General features: G+C 38.0%; 1 protein-coding gene across 1 annotated transcript in view; it reads left to right on the forward strand.

Moving 5' to 3' along the window:
• Window positions 1-22,142, forward strand: part of FYB1 (FYN binding protein 1) — a 45,207-nt gene that overhangs the window by 13,618 nt on the left and 9,447 nt on the right. The window contains exons 3-13 of the mRNA XM_041396020.1: window positions 6,526-6,700; window positions 8,287-8,336; window positions 9,500-9,519; window positions 10,332-10,378; window positions 11,829-11,946; window positions 14,141-14,297; window positions 17,091-17,235; window positions 19,488-19,516; window positions 20,682-20,751; window positions 21,280-21,420; window positions 22,102-22,133. Of these exons, the coding sequence (XP_041251954.1) occupies window positions 6,526-6,700; window positions 8,287-8,336; window positions 9,500-9,519; window positions 10,332-10,378; window positions 11,829-11,946; window positions 14,141-14,297; window positions 17,091-17,235; window positions 19,488-19,516; window positions 20,682-20,751; window positions 21,280-21,420; window positions 22,102-22,133 (984 nt within the window). The remainder of the gene's footprint in view (window positions 1-6,525; window positions 6,701-8,286; window positions 8,337-9,499; window positions 9,520-10,331; window positions 10,379-11,828; window positions 11,947-14,140; window positions 14,298-17,090; window positions 17,236-19,487; window positions 19,517-20,681; window positions 20,752-21,279; window positions 21,421-22,101; window positions 22,134-22,142) is intronic.

Below are 22,142 nucleotides of genomic sequence, written 5' to 3' on the forward strand. Positions count from 1 at the left end.
TTTAAAAGTAAGGTCTGGACTCAAGGAGAGCAACAACCAGAAACTTTCCATGCTCTTTGTTTTCAAGGTGTGGGCAGTGTCACAACTGAAATTTGTTGCTACAGTATGTGTCACAATAGCATAATCAAAAGTACTGGGATTCAGCTCTTTTGTAAGCTTACCTGAGCAGCTCCAAAGCAACATAATAGTGAAACCTTAAACCATAGCTCGTATCTAAACAAAAATGTGGTTAGGGAAGCAGAGCAGAGCACAGCTCTCTGCACATTACAAATGAAGTAGGAAGTGGCTGATCAGCTCCTGCAGATGTTGTTGCAGGTTCTTAGTAAACCCTCTGTAAAACCCAGAAAGCTACCCAGGTCTTGCATGTAGAAGTACTAAGGTGCTTTGCAGTGAATAATTGTATGATAAAAACTATAAAAGTTCACTAATAATTTTAAAATTACAAGCATTTTCTCCCACAGAATATTTGAAGTTTCCTTGTAGCACCTCCTCATTGTCAGGTTTTCTTAACATTACTAAAAGCAGGAGTCAGCAACAGACCAGGAGCTCACTGCATCAGAGCTCAAAGGGAGTGAGATCTCACCAAATGCCATACTCTACGCCAAAGAAAGAAGGTGGGGTTTTTTTAGAATGCAAAGTCAATAATCCATTTTTGCCTTGCATGTTGCAAGAGACTGCATTGTTATAGAAGGGATTTTCTTACATACATATATATATATATTTATGCTGTCTATTTGTGGTGAAGCGGTATGATGAGACCACTCAAAATGGAATGTACACAATGCTATGCATTGCTGTTCAGTTCCAGTTTTATTGAGGATGCAGTCTTGGACCAGAAATTTCTGGATTGAGACAAGGGATAAGCTGGATGCTACAGCCTGATACCTTAAATATCATTAGCAGTTCAGTCTTTGTGGTTAAGTCTGGACTGTTTGGAGACTGGAGGCCAGGCTAATGCATTTGCAAGAGAATGTATTGCAGATAAGATCAACACAGCTGTTCTGAGCTAACTGGGATTTCTAAAGTGCTGCTGGCTTTGGGAACAGGTATGCATTGCTGCTACAGTCCTGCCAAGGGTGAGAAAAGTATGAATAGCTGAAGCCACACCACCCTCTGCTAGAACAGGATACTTGCCTGTTTCAAGGGAGGTTATCAAAATTATTATTTTTCATTGTTGCCAGTTAAAAGCTTTGTGCCAAATAAACACATTCTGTTGCAATACTGATTGGATTGAACAGATGGGTTTGTGTCTTAGCTGATGGCTGTAGAACTGCAGGTTTGAGTGCTAAATGATATGTGGGATTTTTTTCCCTTTGACAGCTTCTATTCTGCTCAGGTTGGTAATTGGATGTTCACTTTCTTCTCTGTTCCAGTCTCTCACCCAAACACCCAGATACCCTGGTATTTAGGGAGGCAAGAAACAGAGATATATCATTTCAGTTTTATGAATACTGGAGCCCTTGAACATGAGTCCAATTCATTTTACAATTTTGAAAAACAGGGAACCACCTGTGACCAAAGGACTGGTTCCCGTAAGATTCCCATACCACCAAGTCATGCATTTCCAGGTGTACTCCATTACAGACTTCAGGCAGTGCTAGGACTTCCCTTCATTTTGCCACATATTTATGGTATAAGCATCTCAGGACAGAGAGATGAAGTATCTCTGGACAGCACTGAATGTTGTAAGAGAGAAAGAATGGCCTTTTCTCATTCTGTCCTGGATGCTTTTGCCCACATAGAATTCACAAGTTCCAAAAGAGCTGGACTTCTAATTTCTCTTTGAGTTCACATGGGAGAGGCATAGAAATTATGCTGTTTTATGCAGGTTGATTTTTTCTGCTGTTGAACACAGAATGTCTGGACATGAAGGGAAGATGGGATCTTTCTCTAGATGTCATACTGGCTGCCAAAGATGTATCAGTGTTTCCCTTTCACAAGCCAAGAATGGCAAGGGTCAAAGTCATAAGTATTGCATCAAGACAACTTCAATGTCCTTCACTTCCCAATGAACAAGCATTCCCAAGAATGTAAGTGAACTTTTGGCCAGTGCCCATATGAAAACTGTTTGAGAAGGTTCTCCAAGAACACAAGATAGATTTTTACAGTGTTCTGTGCATAGTTGTACTGTAAGTGCTGAGGATCTGGGCATTATTAAAAAAAATTTAATGCCACAAGCAGCAGTATAATGAAATATTTGGGACATTCTGTGGACAGTTTTTATGTCAGGTTTCTCTATACAGCTGCAGTGCCTTTTCTTCTGTTCTTTTGTTTCTATTTGAAGATCTTCCATTTCTGCCCCTGTATATTCAGTGCAGAACCACATGTGAAAAAGCTGAGAGTCCTGAGAGGACAGGTTATTTGGAAATCGAGGTGTTAGCTGTCAAACTGTCACACAGTGACTGCCCTTAACACTGTTTACTGTGGTGAGAGTGCTTTAGGTGCATGTGAAGCCACAATGTACTTTCGGTTTAATTTCTTGATCTGTGTCTGCTGCTTACTGCTGTTCCACTACCTCCACAGAGCTTTTCCATGGTTTTATAGTACCAAGTGTCCCAGACTTAAAAAAAAAGAAAAAAAAAAGAAAAAAAAAAAAAAGGAACTGGAGTCAAAATTAAATGCACCATTACTCCATTATAACCCACTATTGAATGTTATGATAGGTTTGGCTCAGCAGGCCAGCACCTTGGTTTTTTTCCAAACAGCTTTTCAGCATGTCACTTTCCTACCTAAATCATTCCACTATTCACCATTTCTGGTACTAGAATTAAAGTATTTTACACCTACAGCAGTCTTGGTCATAAGTGTAACTAATTAAGCTAATCAGAACTCTAAAGTCAGAGAAGAGTCAGTTATAATAGTTAGAAACTAAAAAAGCAGCGTTTCCATTAATATGATGCTCATTTACTTACTGTTAGATTATAACAAAATACAAAATTTTAAAAGGACAGGTTGTTCAGCCTTTATACTTAAAAATAAGCACTTAATCTAAAATGCATGTGGTGTCCTTTCCTGGCTCACTTTCCTATTGCCTGTATTTGGCTCTCAAGAGACATCAGATGAAAGAAGTATTATGCACGGAGACCTGGGAAGAATTTTTACCTTAGTCCTACAAAGGACTTATCACAAGAAGTAATAAAATATGAATGCAAAAGGTTCATATGCATGTTGTGCACGTACACAACACTCTGTTAGAACAGCGTAGATTTAACCACAGAAAAACTGATATAGGATTCCCTATTAAAACACAAAAATAAATTTGAGAGTATTATTAATACCAATTAACGTGGCTTTCAGCAAAACAAAACAAAACAAAACAAAACAAAAAACAAACACCAAAAAACAGACTCCTTTCTGGTTGCTTTATTTGATTAGAAATCTAGAATTTATCTGGAGATACATGTCAGTGGTATTCATCTTCATAAGAAGTTTTAGGGCAATGAGAAATTGTAGTCTACAGATGAATAAAGACTGTAAAGAATTTAATGCTAAGACAGAGTCTGCAAATATTCAGATACAACAAGAGCACAGTCATGTGTAACCTTGGCTCATTTAAGCAAAGTTTGCTTTCATTCAAATGCAATTGTATGTCTATAATGAAGAAATGTAAACCATACATGTGAAACAAGTTTGTGTAATGATTTGGAGGAAAAATCAAGTTATAAGCAGTTCTACAATTGGGTAAGGACTATAATGAGACACAAGAGTATAATGCATAAGGGTTATCAGCTTGTAACTCTAAATTCTTGGAGTTTTATCCTTAAAGAATTTTCATATAGTCACAAAGTTTTTGAATAAAAGATTTTTGCTCATGGGCATTAGTTTAATAGTCAGGAGTATGCTCTACCAAAACAGGAGGAGAGATGACAATTGGAAAAAATACTGAAACCCCCTGGATGCAATCAGTAGAGATATGACCAGATGAAGAATGACTTGCAATTTTCATCACTACATGTGGTAGACAAGTGCATGCTCTGTAGAATTCCAGTGCCAGATTTTCTACAGTGTTGGAAAGGTTGGAGAGATAACAGAAATATCTATGAAATAATTGCTACATAAGGAATAAAAAGGGAAAAAAAAGCACCCTTGATTGAAATTTAAAAGGTTGAGTCTTTTAAAGTCACTGAAAAGACATCTGAGTTATGTAATAATTCCAGTGTAATTTGGGTATAAAACAGTGGTGATAAAAAGGATTTTGACCCTGTGTGCAAAGGTAAAAATAAAAGTAATAGAATGTGAAGCCTGAGGAACTTAGAAAACAGTAAGATTCAGATTTTAATAGTAAGCAAACTTAAACAAGTACCACTCCAAAAACTCTGTAGCATTCTTTTTCTTGTCAACACCCCTCAAACAACTGAAAGACACATTTTAGCCAAAATGCTATTTTAGTATAGCTCCAGCTGTTGATCTCAATATAGCAGCAAATATTTCAAGTGTGATGTAATACACAGGACAGCAATGAAAGGATGTCAGCATTGAATTGGAAGGGATATAAAGAAGTGGTTTGTCACTATGTTGATGTCCATCCCAATGTACAGCATAAGAACAACTGTACTAGAACTTATTCGTGCCGTAAATTTATCCTACTTCTTCAACATGGATACCTCAAAGGATGAAAACTCCACTTTCACTGTTAGAAAGTGCCTCCTAGCAAATGTTGATTGGCTTTAAGCATCTTACTTATTGCCTCTTCACTGTGGAAAAGAAGGGGGGAAAATATAAATTATCCCTTTCTTCACTACCAGTGACTTAGGTATTAATTTTGTCCTATCCCAATCTTACCACATTTCCCTAAACCATCACCATTTTTTTGATATATTCAGGATTTTGTGTTTTCTAGACCTCATTCTCCCTATTCTCCACTACTGGGTACTCTCCAGCTGGCACACATTGACCCTGCTGTAGCCTCCTCAGTACTAAGAGAAAGGATTATTTCTCTTAACTTTTGGACTATATTTTTGAATAAAATGTTTAAAAAAAAAGTGGTACAAATTTAATCTTGACATATCTTAAATGGTATGAGTCTTCTTTTGTAATATGCGTGTTCCTTAATGCACAAACCACAAAAGAATTCACTTGTATGATCATCCATTTTGGGGCTATCAGTATTTTGCCATTTAAGTAATGGAGGAATTTAACAGGTTTAAAACGCACCACTGTTCACATGTATATTGACAAGTTGGTCTAAGCATCCATGAAGACATATTTATCCATAATTTTTTGAGTTGTGTGGTAGTAAGGAGAAAAATTGCCAAGGTTTGATAATTTCACTTTGATTTCCATGTGCAATATGTAAAGCTCTATCCTAAAGTTACCAACTCCCCTTTTCTTGTCTATCACAAGGACAGAATTCCAGACACCCAATAAACTAAAAAAGCTCTTCCAGTAGCTTCTTACAATTTTCAGTCTTGCCATTGAAGTAGTAAATATTTGTTGTTTTTCTGTGTTTTGAGCCCCTTTTTTTTTCAGCAAGGTTATCATTTCCTTTACTTGACAAGATTTTAATCTCTCACAGGTGTGAACTTAAATTCTCCAGAAGACAATGGGTTTCTTCTCAGCTGTAATTGATTTTAACAGAAATCTGAATTTGTTTTTTCCCACTGTTCTGCTTTTCCTTGGATTTTCCTGGATTTGTCTCCACGCAGCTGGGGACAGTTCTTTTTTGGTAGATTTTAATCCGCTAATGATACTTTAAAAACAGACAAACAAACAAACAAACAAACAGAAACTTCAAAAACATCATGGCATCCAAACTCTGACTTAATTTGCTTGTGTAGAATAATTTCTCTCAAAACCAACCCTCAGAGCAGTGGTTGCTATTGTTTGTTTGTGGCTTGTGCAGGGAGCATGAATTCAGTGCAGCACACATGCATACCAGCTCACTCATCTAGCTGTGGCTTCCGTGCCTGGTGCAGAGCACCATCAGTTTTTGAGTCTATACCTGTCTGTTGAGGGTGTAGCTTCTGTGCATCTTTGCAGACTGCCACTTTTCTAATCTGAGCTTGCTAGAAAAGTCCAGAATTTTGCAACTTATATTAAAAATGTATTTGAAGATGTTCAGAAACCTGTACCTCTCTTTATAAAAGCCAAAATATGGTTTTGTTTCTCATTTCTTCCCTTAAAGGTCTTTCTTTGAGCATGAAAAACTCAGCAAGACTACATCAGTGCTCATATGAAATTCTGCAGCCAATCTTTTTAATCAAAAATAGTGGAATTAAATTATAATTTAGTTTTGAAACACAGGTATTAATATATTGGATGAACTGTGCTGTTTTTGTGTCTAGTTCATGTCTTGGCAAAGGCACTTTTGTGTCCTTGTACAGGGAGAACATTCTTGAATGCAGAGTCTCCTCTCTAGTGTGGTAAGATGATGCAACAAAAATATCTACGAGCAGGTTCAACAAACTATACTTTCTCTGGGGTGCGTGCAGTACTGATAGCTTACCTGAAAACTTCATCAAACACAGCAAAGTTCCTTCCTCAAATGTTTGCTTGATAAATTCAGTCTGTTCTGCTATATTTCAGGTCCTAAAAATAAAGGTTTGAAAAAGAAAACATCTTCCTCAGCAGCACTTGCCCCACCGATACCTCCATCACACACTGCCGTGCCGCCTCCTCCGCCAGCCTTTCACCCATCCCTGCAGGTGCCAGCAGCTCCCAGTCTGCCTCCCAGAAACATCAAAACCAGCTCTGAAACAATGTGAGTGAACATAAGCCACAAGATCTTTATTTTCTCACCTTTCTCTGCATACCACTTTCTCCTGGCACAGCAGAGAAAGGCTACCTGAGTTCCAGGTTTCTGAGAGAGGGGTGTCTCACACTACTTTCCTTATCCCACCCTGCACCTGGCCTGTTTAGAATTAGCTTTTTATATTAGTTTGTACCCTCCATCTATTTGGTTGTTTCCCTGAATTGTCTTGTGTATAACACAATTTTTTTTGTCCTTTGTTGGTGAGGATAGGGGGAAGGCAACAGACTGGTTTTTTACTCCAGAACAATCCAAAAACTTTAAACACTGATAGAAAATCAGTTGCCTCAATAGCTGAAGGTTTTCCCTGAATTTTTCTAGGCAGAGAGGGCGAGGAGGGTCAGGTCTATGAGCCAATACCCCAGGAAGCAGCTTTGCAAGCTGGAGGAACTGAGCTCAGCACTGGTTGTGAAACTGCACTGAGGCCGTGTCGTGGCCTTGTGTGATAACCCTGAGAAGCCTCTCTTGATATGGGGCTCCTTTCTTTATCCTTCTCTGAAGAGCTGCCTACAGAAGCAGAACCTCTACTGACAGATTTATAAGTACTTGAGTCCAGCATCAAAACTGACCAGAATCAAGCTGAGCCTGAAAAATGAGCTGCTTTCTCCAGCAGGTACTGCAAAGAGCATCAAGCAGCAGGCAGGGAGAGCTAGGGAGGCATGTCCTGCCATGCTGGGTAACCTCCTCTTTATCCAGGCACAGGGGCCAAGTTTGACATCAGACACTTCCGAAATGTACCTCCAGATGCCCTGTCTGCTCTCCCATTCCTGTGTGCCCTGTAAATTCTCCTCTCTGCTGAACATTTTTGCCTGGGTGCTGTAACCTTTGCTTTCACCTGCTTTGTAACCATGCTTTCCCCATCCAGTTTTAGAACAACCCGTTGTGCTTTCAAGTCCCTTTTTGATTACACTTTGATGATAACTGTCAGCCCTTGTTTTCTTGCTGCTGCAACAAAATGTTATAAAGTTAAAAGTCCCTGATAGTATTAGTCATATTCTCAATTTAATTTCCTGTTCTCTCATTTGGACAACATTTTAAATCTAAGAGCTCTGGTGACATTTTACCAGGCCTAACCTTTACACCATTTCTCTTGTCCCTTGTTGAGACTTTAAGCCCAACGAGTCAAAGTCTCAGAGCTATATTTAGCATTGCGAAAAAGTGTGGCATTGTACTTTTGCACTGTAAGAAGACTGCACCTGCAAAAATGGTTAAGAAGTCCAACAGATTCTTTCCATTCAGTTGGCCTGTCTGCTTATTATATTTTTCATACCACACTCTCTGTGAGTGCCTTTGACTCTGATATTTTTTACTCTGCATCAAGATCAAGGTGCATCAAGACCCCACCTGAAACACTGAGTCACAGTCAGAGAGAACAATTTAGAAAATCTTGTATGTACTTAAGTAGGATATAGGGCTCAATAGACTGTTCTGCCTTTGTATAAAATAGATAATAAAAAGCACCAGAAAAATGGTTAATGAAAACATAATCATAAAATCGTCTTCATAGGTTTCACATGTTTACCTTTTCATACTTACAGAAACCTAGAAAATGAAGAAAATTATGATGACGTTGAATTTGTTTCACAGGGTAAGATGCATACATTTTATACATTTAATTAATGGCTACTGTGAGAAGCTGAAAGCATGTTGTATTTATAAGACAGTTTATTGTATTCAAGAGTGATTTCTTTAATATTCTGCTGCTTTATGGGTAAAGATGGTTCTCATAACCCTAATGGATCTACTACTGTTTTGTGATTAGTATGACACACTCTCAGAAATTGCTTTAAATTTCTTTCTCCCCCCTCCCTGACCCCACCCCCTTACCCTCTTTTTCTGTTTTTTCTTCTTTTTATCTTTGTTTTTGTTTTTGTTTGGTTAGAAATATGCTGGGACCATAAATCACCAGGTCTTCAAACCTGAACCAAAATGAATGCTGCTCTTTCAGAGCTGACGTTGTGTGGTCTGGCGAACGAGGCACTGTTTTGTACTTGATTTACCAAAAGAAAAAAAAAAAAAGATGGGTTGACTGTGCTTTTACTGTCACTTTGTGGTCTGAGGCAGTGAGAGGCAGTGAGTTGTACCAGGAGCAGCAGACAAGCAGATTGTGAACTAAGAATGTCAATCTGCCTCCGGAGCCCTCCTTGGTGGCACTTGGTCTGTGCCACACACTGTGCATCATTTAGCGTGCTAGCCATCCACGACTCACAGCCCTGCAGGCTGTGCCGCTGGAACAGAGCTTTCCTTACCTGCCTGCAGAGTAAGGAGGAATCAGGAGATTCACAGAATATCTCTTCCTGCTGCCCAGGGCAGAGGCTGGTTTAGGAAAAGAGACTTTGGCCAGCCTACTCAGCTGTTGGGCTGGAGGAAGCAATTTCTTTGAGGTCTCTTCAGATTTATTAGGTTTCTGACAATTACTTTTTCATATAAGTAGTGATTTTGCAAACAAATAGCATAGGTAAATTCACTAATGTCATTAAAGATTTTTTAAAACAAATTTTCCACTTTTAAAATACATAGTGAAATATACTGTTTGTAGATATTTTTAGCTTGCACTGTTCCACAAAAGCAATCTAGTAAAACTGAATTTTGCATTCATACTTTCACCAAAAACCAGGATCCTTCATAATAAAAGTTTCTAGTTAATATCACTGATGTTATAGGCAGTTTTAGATAGCTAATGCTAGAATGAATTGTTTTCTCTGCAAGAAAAAAAATAAATATCCTGGTTTTATTTTTTTGTTCCTGTAGGTCATGGAAATACACAGAGGGTAAGTACTATCCAGCAACATAAACCTATCCTTTTTTAGCAAAAATTTACAAGTTTAGTGAAACTTTCAACACATTAGACAATTACCTGCAGATTTCATCCAGTCTATCCACAGTAAGTAAGTTGTAGAAGCAGTTATTTGTTGTGAAGGATAGAAATGAAATCAGAGAAGCAGAGTAAACTGGAACAAATTATCAAAGCTGGCTAGACACCAAAAATTGATTAAAAAAAAAAGAAAATGCAAAACTATCCCTTCTATTACCACTGATATTTCATTTCACTGGAATTTTCCAGAAATAATAGAAATAATGACCCTGTTCCATTCTGGTAATAGAATATTTCAGTTAATATTTCAGTTAATCACAGATTTTTATCAATATGATTAAGCACCTGGCTATATAAGGACTAAGACAATCTCTTAGACCCTAATCTGAGCCCCGTTTAGATCCTTAGCATTCCAGTTTAAATAGGGCTAACCCTGACCCCTTCATGATGGCAGTGCAATCATCAGCAATGATAAAAACTTTACAGGACACACTTTGCAATTAAAACATCCACTTTGAAGCACATTAAGCAACCTGCTTGGGTGATTCTAACAATCCATGGCTTCATAAGTATGCTATTGTAAAAAAAAAAATAGCAGAAATAAAACAAGAGTGCATTTGAATAATGGTGTTTGGGGAAGAATAAGGGTATCTGCATTTTCTATAAATGTTTCTTATATAGTTTGTATGAAGCTTATATAGCAGACCAAGTTTCTGCATGTCTTTTCAACTGTACTTAGACCATTGAAAACTGATTATTTTTTTATAGGGTCAAGAAAGTGATGGAGAGATGTATGAAGACATTAATGACATCAGGTAATAATTCTAAACTCTATAACCCATTCTATCTTTATTGTTATCTTTTCTAATACGTGTATTTAATTTGGTATAAAAGTGCCATTCTGCTGCAGTCCCTACAAGGAATTACTGTCTTCATTCATTTCACCTGGAGAAAGTCTGTCTGTTCACAGGTTCTTTCCCAGTTAAACCTGCCAAGCCCTGGCAAACCTGGCATGGCAAAACACCTGCAATTAAATAATGAAGTTATTGTGATTGAGGTAACAGAGCTCTGATTTCTGATCTAAGGAGTATGTCTGAACCACTGGTTGGAATTACAGCCTAGGAGAAGAAATAAGCTCAGCCCCAAGGTATTATGGTCCCAGATAGATCTTTTGTTGTGGGTTTTTTTTTTTTTTTAATTGCTTTTCAGATAAATGTTCTTAAAACTGCTATGAGAGTCTGGATTGAAAATTTTGATTGCCCGAGTCAACTAGGATAGCTACAGAGACTGAGTACAAGCTCTGCTTATTCTTCTTCCGCTTAGACCTTTCCTTTGATGACTCTCTCTGCCCTGGTAATATCTAAATCTATGGGATTTACAGTGTTACAATAGCCAAAGAAAAGCTCTAATTCTCCCTGAATAAGTAATTGATGTAGAATATTTCAGATGTACAACAATTTTCAGCAAAAAATTATTGTTGAATTCCCTCTGATTTATAGCCCAAGTGATCCTCATTTCAGGCTTTTTTTTTTACAATTCGAGTCTACCTGTTTAGTGGGCTCGAATATAGTATACCTATATAGTAGGCTTGAACATTTTTTCCCCCAAAAATATTGGGGAAAAAAAAAAAAAGGAAAAAAAAATAATTAAAAAAAAAAAAAAAAAAAAAAAAAAGAGTTTCACCAGATCAGTTCTATAGGGTTTCTAAAACACAGGTCTTCCAGAGCTGGAGGTGTAGGCCTAATTCCATCCCAAGTTCCCAAACCCAGTACCTTCCAGTACAAAATGCACAGCAGGTAATGTACACTGGTGTGAAGAAATGAGTGCAAAGACTGACTCATTGTGTACACTGCTGGAATAGGTTGCAGTCAATTTTAAAAACACAGTTCAGTGGCAGCTCAGGTCTCAGTTCAGCCTGCATCAACCACTGGTGGCATGGGTAAATATTTAACAGCTGCATCCAGTACAACATCCAGACTGTTGCCAGTTCACAAGCATGCTCAACAAAATTATCTCAGAGACATTTGGACACATGGATGTGGAGGTAGATAATCTTGTCTGGTGTGTTGTCCTCATGAGGGCAGGCACTGTAACTTACAAATGTAGTAAAGGACTCCTTACTCTATCTGTTGTAGCTGCATTATGGTTTAGAATCTGTAGCTTTGATTTCAATTGGAGGAGTCTTTTTTCATCACCGTCAGTTTTTTTCATCCTTGGGTATGGAAGATTTTCTTCACACATTCTGTCCTGGCAATGCACTTTCAGATCATCAAGGAGAAAAGAGAAGAAGCAGGACAAAGAAGATAAGAGACGAATGGACCAAGAGAAGAAAGGACAAAAAGAAAAAGACAAGAAAGACCTTGAACTAAGGAAAAAGTTCAAAGTAAGCTTTTTATTTGGTAATGTGGACAAAAGTATGCAAGCAGCATTATTTAGCATTGTCAAGTTCAAAATAGACTTTTCACCTGGCTACAAAACTATTTGTTATGGTAGGTAGTTCAAACACCTGCATAAATTCTGAATTAGGGTTTAAGCTATCTTTTTTTGTTTGGCATATGTTTGAATGCAAGGTCTGTGCTGATGGATGGCAAAGACTGTTTGCTTACCGTTTTCATTAAATTACTTTCTTGCCTTTTTTCTATGTAAGAAAGCGTTGAAATCATTAAAATTGTTAAAATTGTTAAAATCATTCACTGTAGTCAGGTACAAAAAGATTTAGCCCTTTAAATATTTCAAAATTTTATTGCAATACACTGCCCTTGCCTTGGTAGAAGGAGACTTACAGTTAATTCCAGGCTAAATGAGGAGGTGGAAAATCAGACTTGTATAGGAGAGCTACTGTCATTCTCTGGGGCTAAATGATGAGACAATTGTTTCTGTTTTAAATCATTTTTGCATAGCTGGTGGTCAGCACACTCTCACAGTTTACAAGTCTGCCAGTCAGTTTTTCTTAACTAATGCCCATTCACAATTCTCCATTCTGCTACTTTCAGTGTCACTGTACACAGTGGGCAGCTTTGTTTTTCTTCCTATAATGCTCTGTACACATAAAGCCATAGTGATTCACATCATGGACTTGGTCTGCTGTGGAGAGCCTGACACGAATTAAGAAGCAAATATTAAAGGCACATATAGTTATAATAGTGAGTTAGCTGGTGTTTATTGAGTGCCAAGTCTATTTTTTAGACCAGTCACAAGAAGTGTAGACATTTAGTGCACAGAAATCTTTTAGCTTATAGACTGTGCTCCTACAGCCATTAAGGTATTTTATTATTCTTTTAAACAAATATCTTTTAATGCATATTTTCTTTCCCATTTATTGGCCACTTATACAGGATAGATATTCCTGAGTTAGTCTAATTGGCAAGAGCAATATGCCTCTGAAAGACATATCTTAAAGTCACAAATATTAAATCCCAAAATGGCTTCTTCATAACATAACATAAACAAGTCACAAAGTGAATCCTGGACATCAGTAAACAGTGAGATCATCTCTTGTGAGTACTTGCAAGATCATTTATAGAGTAGAATAGTAAACACAAAGTATTACATGGCAGATTAATTAACATTAATGTTAATTAATATTTTACTCATAGGACTTTTGTCAGGAATAGTGTGGCCAGAAGGATCAGGGATTGTCTTACTGTCCCCTGTACTTGGCACTGTGAGGCTGCACCTCAAATCCCATGTCCAGTTTTGGACCCCTCACTCCAAGAAAGACACTGAGGGACTGGAGTGAGTCCAGAGAAAGGCAACAGAGTGGATCAAGGGTCTGGAGCACATGTCCTGTTGAGGAGCAGCTGAGGAATCTGAGGTTGTTTAGTCTGGAGAAAAGGTGGTTCAGGGGGGTCCTTCTCAAACTCTACAACTGCCTGACATGGAATTAGAGCCAGGTGGGCATCAGTGTCTTCTCCCAAGTATCAAGGAATAGGAAAAGAGGAAATGGCCTCAAGTTGTTACCAGGAATGTTTAGTTTAAATATTAGGAAAAATTTTTTCATGGGTTGAAGAAATTTTTCTTGGGTTGAAGAAAATTAAATCCTTCATTTCTTCAAGGATTGCAAAGGATTGGAAGAGGTGCCCAGTGAAGTGGTAGAATCACTCTCTGTGAAGGTATTTAGAACATCTGGAGACGTGGTGCTTAGGGACATGGTTTAGCTGAACTTGGCAGTGTTAGGTTAATGGTAGAGCTCAGTGATCTTAGAGGTCTTTTCCTATATATTCTATAATTATCTGAGTAGTTCTGCTGGAAATAAATGGAAACACCCATTGAAATTAAATGCATCTGTTTCATGAACTCATTAAAGGTGTCATAGGCTAATCTTAGTATTTCTGTCATTTTGCCAGTCAGTTCTTCAATTGCTCTATTGCCATGCCATTCCCCTCTCTTTTAGTCTCTGATTTTTAATTTAAATTGTGTAATTCGAGCAGGAGGAAGCCTTTTTGTTTATTTGGGAACAGTATTTCATAATGTCAATGAAACAACCATCATTATCATTATTTTTTACTTTTTTTTCTGAATGTCCGGGAAAGAACTCCATTTTTCCACAACTGTGATGTCTTCTGTTTCTTCTTCAGTTAACAGGACCCATCGAAGTCCTTCATCAGGCAAGGGCTTGCGTTAACTACAAGGGAGGGAGGAATGAACTGACTTTCAAACAGGGGGATAAGGTTGAAATCATTCGCCTCACAAACAACCCAGAAGGAAAGTGGCTGGGCAGGATAAAAGGATGCTGTGAGTTCTCTTTCTTCACTGTGCTCCTGAATGTTTTCACTGCATGACAGCAAACATGTGAGCATTACACCAAGGACTAGCCCTATCATGTCTGAGTCACTGGCCACCAAAGTAAATAATTACCCCAAGTCAACCTTCCGTCCTCAGCTAGTTCATAGCAGGAAGTTATTGCACAACATAATGTAACACCTATAGGCACTGGAATAAGTTAGGCACAGCATGCTGGGACCTTCACCTGACATACTGAGGGTTAATTCCCTGTCAGCAGCCTTCAAATAGCATCAGAACTCAGCTTCCCGCAAGTAACAAGTATCATGCTTTTTCATGTCTTTGTATTAAATGTAACATGCGTGTTCTTAAAATAGAATTAGAGAATATAAGGACCTGTTTTAAGTGTTTTTCTTGTTCCTATTCCTATGGAAGGTTTCTAACTGACTTCCAGGTTTTATTTTCTCTGAAATCCTAAATTCTTCTCCTATTAAGATGTAAGTACAATCAGTGGATCTTTGAGTATAAAGAGGTTGATTATCTGGCTCCTGGGTTATAAAAGGTTGATCTATAAAATCAAACAGAATTATTAAAAGCATTTTCTTGATCTTTAGGGGAACTAAAATGCCAATAAAATTAGTAAGACAGTTCACACATGTAGAAGAGTGTTCTACAAAATTGTAGATGATACCAGCTGAGCAGCTTGTATCTTACTATACAGATAATAAGGAGCTGAGTGTCTTTCATACAAAGAGAATCTGAGAGCTGGGGCTGCTGAAAGGAAAATTAAGGGGTGTCTTATAGTTGTTCACAAATACCTGGTGGGAGGATGTAAAGAAAATGGTGCCAGGCTCTTTCCATTTGCCGAGTGACTTTGCATGAGCCAAAAGGCACATACTGAAACACAAGGGTTCTATTTGAACAGCAGAAAACACTTTTTTTACTTTGAGGGTGACCAAGTAAGGGACAATGTTGCTCAGAGAGGTGGTAGAGTCTCCATCTGTGGAGATCTTCAAAACCTGACAGGACACAGTCCTAGCCAACTTGCTCTAATGGAGCATCATGTTTGTTTAGCGAGATGGGCCAAGAATATCTCAAGAGGCAAGTTCCAATAACAACTTTTCCATGATACCTTGAAGTTGTGAGTCAACTATTGTTGTGAGACAAATAAGTCAATTACCTTAACCATTTTGTACACAGAAAATCAAACCTTGATGAGGGTTGGGAGAAAGGTATTTTCCAGTGCATGTGCAGTCCATTAATTAATTTACTTTTCATTAATTAATTCTTGCATCAGCAAAACTTGAAGCTGTACAAGGTTTTTCGTTGAAAAGTTTCAATAATACAGACCAGTTTTTTACACCAGTGCTTCAGCCTTCCATGTTCACAGGCCAGGTCTGTGAAGACCAAACAAAAGAAGAAAATCAGTTCTTATAATTTAAGTAAGAGGAAAGATCAGTGTCTTCCTCTTTGAGAGGAACCACACTAAAAACTTCATTCACTCAGAAGAAGGAGAGTGGTGAATTTTCCATTTTCAAAAAAATTCAGGAGCATTTTTCACGTTGGAGAAATCAATCTGCGTACTCTGTTGCACAGGCACTATACTTGTCAAAAATTACCCTCAGGAGTGATAGAGTTCCTCATCTCAGGTCAACTGCTCTGGTCAATGCAGCTACAGTATGTCTGCCAACCTGAAGAAAAATCAAAGCACATGATCCTCGTAATGATCGGTCAGGAGCTTTTTGTCATGGACTGCCCTAAAATATGCCACAAGACTGCAGTGGTGTTATGAATAGATGTGGGGATTTAGATGAGTCCTTGCCTTTTACCCAGGCCTCTGGCATCAGGTAGTAGCTTTATTGGGGTGTCCACCACTCCAAAACTCCACCACTCTCATTTTCAAGTTCTTGAAAAATGGCTGATTTGGTCTATTATGGAATTAATTATTTATTTAATAGACATAAAGCTAACAGACATAAGACTTAAACCAAACTAATACTACACAAGAATAAGGACAAAAAAAGACTAATACTAAGTAAATACAACATGAGGTTAAATTAATTAATTAATGTTATAGCTAGCAAAGAAATAATATAACTTAAGATCCAATGTATCTTACCATCCAGTTGTTGGTGGGGCACACATGGAGATTCTTTCCTTCAATCCCCAGAGAAACACTTCCCCAGGGAATTGTTTCTGTTTTAAACTCTAGCGAGAGATCTCTACACTTTCAGTGTGTGTGTGTGTGTAGAAGGCTTCTGCCTCTGTGATAACTTATGTGTCTTTCATAGTTTGTAGAACAGGGTTTCTTAGTCAAGAATATTTCTTTTATCTCTTCCCACATCAAATCTTCAGACTAAGATGTTGATTCCTAGCTGAGGCCTGAGCCCTTTTGGTGCCAGATTCCCCCTTGCTGAGCCTTTCAGGCCAGGTTATCTCTTTATGCACCAACTCTCTGTGGTGGTGGGGGACAGGGGCACAAGTGGTCCCACAAGATGTCCTGCCATAAGTGGTTCCAAAGCCAGCTGAGAAAAGGAGTCTGCCCCATGATTCCTCCACAGAAAATTCTTCTGCTGTAGCAGAAATTTAGTTCAAATAGGTGAACTAAATATCAGTTGAGGAGGGTTTAACAGTGGAAGTTGAGATAGATCTGATATTTGCGTTGATAGATGAGGTTGCTTGGAATGAGAATTTCTTTGAAAGTTTTCAAAAATCATACAAAACAATTCAGTCATTGATTCTGAACCTCGTGTTAAAATCATCCCTTTTCCATGACCCTTAAACTGCATGGTTTCATTTATTTAGATGGATACATTAAAACAACCATGGTGGAGATTGATTATGATTCTTTAAAAAGAAAGCAAAAACCGTCTACCAGAGCTGCTGTGAAACATACAGAGCATGACCAAGAAACATATGATGATGTTGGACAGCAGGACACTACTAGCAGGTATGTATAAGGAATGTATGAAAAGAAACAAGTGATTCACCTGGGTCAGCCTAGACAGGGGAAGTTTTCCAACTACAAACCCAGCTCTTGTCACAAAACAGCCATTTATTTAAGAAATGTATAACTATTACATGTGGCTATGCAGACTGAGTAGTTCATATATGGTCAGAGGAGTTAAAATGAATTCTGGAATCCAGCATCTGTAAGCACTCTTACTTAGGAGGAGCCCATACTAGAGGAAGAGGACCTACTTCATTGAAATCCAAAGGAGAAAAAAGTACAAGCCATACAGGATTACAAATCATGTGCAGGAATGATCTCTCTCTCTCTACTTGCTCTGTCTTTCAGTCACGTGCTCCCTTTTCTAAGATGCAAGACTAAAAGACTCTAAAAGCAATGGAAACACTCACTGCACCAGGGAACTCCTGATCACCCTCATTGCCCTCATGAGCCTTTGCATGAGTCTTTAACTCTTACTACCCCTTTTGTTTTGACAAGAAGGAACTTCTGAAATCCTGTCTAGGGTAACCCTTCAGAAGAGAGTGCAGATTATGAATTGAACCCTGAAACCAAGGCCTCTCAAATTCCATGAGATGTGTACAAGCTATACTTTTTTTTTACTTCCATTGGAAGCTTCTCTATGGCAGTCTCCATGCATTTGCAGGGCAGTGCTACATTGCAGAGTCTCTTCTTCAATGTGTCATCTTTTTCATGTCAAATAGATCTGCAGCTAGAGAAGTGACAGATCCAGCAGCAGATCAGACTTGCTTGCAGAGAAATACCCTAGTGGTCTTGTTGCAAAACTCATGGCTATCGCATAGCCTAGCATGAAAGTAATTATGTTGCCATACCCCACAGGAAATTTTGCTGCTTACATGTGATTCAACAAACCATTCTCCATTAAATGTCCTGATGTGCAGAAACAGAGCCTGGGATTCAGATAAGAGATCTGCATATGGGTGTAAAGGATTTCAATATGTAGGACAACCATCTCGAAGCACTCAGCCATTACACCTGCTTTTACTGCTTCCCATGAGGCTCCTTAGCTTAGAGGCCTGCCTGGAATAACAGGACTGCAGCTGGCTGGATGATAGAACATCCCCATGAGCTTCAGCAGCAGCATGTGGAAAAGTCTGCCTTCAGGCTGGCATTTTTCATTCAACCAGTATAGCTTTGTGTGTGATGTTTTTCCAGGTTGCTCAGTATCAGTTTTCCTCCCAGCACATTGGTCCCATAGCATCATGACCTCGCCATGAGAGCCATGTTAGTTGTTCTAGGTTTCAGGTAATCTCAGCATTAGTTACTTCATTGCAGAGGTATCCTTGGCCAATCCTTTTCAGTAGGGCAAGCATTACAATTAGTCACCTCAATGCAAGGAATTTAGAAAATGTATTGCATTCAAAAGCAAACAATTGCACTGTTTTCTTACTAAAATAACAGTGTATTCCAAGGAGCTTCAAAGGATTAATGATTGGCTTAGATTCATTAAATCCTTTAAACTGTATTTTGACATTTTTTCTTCTCTAGTGATTAATAACACTCTGTTCAGTTCATGAGCATGAAGTGTTGTAAGGTCTGACATATATCAATATGTTTTGAAGCCACTGGAAGAATGCCATTCCAGAAAAAAGCTCTTAACCAAATAGTATTTTCTCATTATCAGTAGTATTGCTAATATTCCAAAATTAATAAATGACTAGGAGTGTTGTATTCCAGTATTTCTTGGCACAAGAGTTTAACAAGTACCTTGTTTTGATGTATAATTTTAGGTAAGGCTTTGACCTGGAAATAATCTCAGCCACTATGAACCTCTCAGGCTTTTTTCAACTACTGTTAGAATGTTGGGCTAATATGTACTCCTTCCATATTGTTAGAAACATACATTTATACACAGTGAAAGCTAGTTGAGCAATAAATTAACTTGTTTACCATTTCATTTCAAGAAGATCACCTCATAAGAAATGAATCTAAAGGGTTTGGATGTACTCTGTAGTGCTCAGTCAGATTATATTTTTATTCCCATCAGGTCTGACTACATGATCTCCTGAGATCCCCTCCAACACAAATTATCCTATGATCCAAAGGCATATTTCATACTTTAAGATATCAATAGGAATATAAAATACATTCTAAATATTTTTGCCAAGGCCAAAAGCTTTAGAATTAGAAAAGAAGTGATGGGTGATCATGGTGTTTTCTTTTTCTGAAGGATGACTGCTTTTCTCTAAAATGTCTTTTGTTTGCTTTTCCAGTCAAAGTGGTGACCGAGATGGAGGTGAAAGTAAGTTCTACTTATGTGTTTGGGGGGAGTTTTTTCTGTGTATTTCTTACCCTCACATTCTGACTTCTGCAGCTTCCATATAATGCAGTAATTATTAATAAGCAAGTTAAATGTCAGCTAACAGGCAACAAACAAGGAAGGGTAGTGGCCAACTAAACTTCCCCACCACCTATGGGAACTTGAGGGAGACAGAATGTTTGTCTCCAGATACTGTGAATCACCACCATGCCAGATGATCAAACTTTAACTTTTTACTTGTGTGTGAAGGCAAATCATCCCACAAAACAGCACAGATGTAGCTGGAGAAATATTCACATGAGCAAGAGGTTTTCAACAGGAGAAAATCCAGTTCTGAAATAGCCAGCATTACTACAAACTAAAGCTTCATTTTGCTGACAGAGTTAAGGGGAAATTCAATTGCAGCAGCACACTGGAGGCCCAACTGCAGCAGCTTCACGCTGTCAAGCTGACACATGCAAACCCAGTTTTCCCTTTGTTAGCATATATATTTATGTAGCATTCTCTGTTAATCACAAGAGCACAGCTCATCTTCTCAGCTTTAAGTTTAGATACTGGTCATAGCAGAAGCATCCCCGGGCAGTACTGAATGGATCATCTGCCAGCCAAGTACAGATTTCAGTGCCTACTCTGACCAGTGTCTAGAATTGGACATGCAAACCAAGTTAACCCTGCACTGAAGGAGGTGGGGCACAAAGGTCAAAACTGAGACCAAAATGGGGAGCTTACATTGCTTTTGTCTCTGACTACTTTGGATGAAAACAAGATGTCAGCTGCTGAGAATGTTAGTCTGACATGTTCGATCATCACTTGAGTCACACAGGAAATCTTAAAAGTCATCATAAGGTCTGGGCCAAAATCAGCCATTTAGAATTCCATTCACTACGGTCTAGAAGCATTTGTTTTCAGTGTCCATGCTCTTGTGATTGGCAGTGCCACATTAAATGCTGTGGATGGCATTCTAAATTGGAATAAGTCTTAATTTCTGTTTTAATAAAGGGTCTGAGCTAGTTTACAGAAAGATTCAATTTGCAAGGATATTGCATAAACTGCTCACACATCTGATACAGTAAAGAAGCCTATAATGAATACCTTATTCAGCAACATGAAATATAATTGCATTAACTCTCTATTTGATTTGTTAAAGGCATGTTCCCACCTTCTCCTTCTGATCAAGACATTTATGATGGAATTGATGACGAAGATGCTACAGCTAGGTATGTTTTTATATATTTTAAATAATTTGCTTCTTTGACAGAATGTTTTCAGTTTTCAATAGTTTTGAATCAAGCATAACAATTAGCAGGTATTAGGATGATCAGCAAGTTGGTATACATCAAAATGGATATGTGAAGCTAGAGAAAAGGATTCTTCAGTCTTTTGAAGAAGTTTTGTTCTGTAATTTTGATATGTCAGCAAAAGCAGTTTGCAATCACGAAAATGTCCCAATTTCCAACTAGACAGAATAGGTCTGAAATCAAAATAACAGACTAAAATTCTAGGTTGCTCAGTAACAACATGAAAACAGTAAGCCACTAGATTAATATCTATACTATAAATACATCTCAGTAGCTACAAGTGGCCTAACATACATATTTCTAGTTTAGCATGTTAGCATTTGGGTAAGCAACTTCACTTCAGGAGCTAATGATAATTATGTGCATCAATGGGCCTTTTAATTTTACTGGGCCTTTTAAGAAGAACAGTACATTTTACATTGTGATAATCACATGCATACTCCAAAGGTCTGTATCGCAGGATGAAGATAAGAATGGTATCTGGTCCTGGGGAATCTTGAAGAGACTAAAGGTCAAAGATGGCAAAAAGAAAAGTGTACGAGAAAAAACAGCCAAAGTCAATGAGGCAGAAGAAAATGAAAATTTGTTGTAAGAGTCTGCCAGGAAATAAAAGTGCACGTTAACTAATTCTAATAAAGCATTGATCACATGCTACTAACATGTCCTCACAGCAGCCTAATGAATCATGCATCAAATTGCAGCTCAGGATGATACTTTTCTGCAAAAACACTGAGCTTTCTTTTCACTTGCATAATTATTCTCTTAACAAGCTGTGTTTGTTGCAAAAGTCTGGTAATCAAAATATGCTGAATTCTTTTTTTGGTGAAAAGCAGCAGAATAATCTATCATCTTTGTGCCACTGGTCATGTAAATTTGCTGTATACTCAGTTAAAATTTACTTTTCTCATCATGTACAGTACAATGTAGCTGAGATGAACTGGTAAATCTCGGCCCAATTATCAAAATTTTAGGAATAATATGCCAAACTGAAAAATGCAAAGATTGTCTTCTATCCATCTTACCTAGAGAATAAATCAGCAGGTGGTGATTTTGCCACATTCTTCAGTCATTTGGTTCTGAAACAGTTTACTTTAATTCAGTGATAAAAATAGATTTAGTCCCTAAGTATTGCTGGTGTTAGTGACACTTCAAAATATCTGAAGATTGCTTGAAACCCTTGTGTTGCAAGTTTTTTAATTATTTAGGTTACAAAAAAGGCTATTAATGTTATATAGACACTTAATGAGCTTTTTTTTTCCCGCCCTCCAGCACGTCTTCTTCAACAAAGCAGTCTGGAAAAGGTAATTAAT

The sequence above is a fragment of the Onychostruthus taczanowskii genome, unplaced genomic scaffold (assembly GCF_017590055.1).
Source record: "Onychostruthus taczanowskii isolate IOZ18803 unplaced genomic scaffold, ASM1759005v1 scaffold123, whole genome shotgun sequence".
Classification (NCBI taxonomy): Eukaryota; Metazoa; Chordata; class Aves; order Passeriformes; family Passeridae; genus Onychostruthus; species Onychostruthus taczanowskii.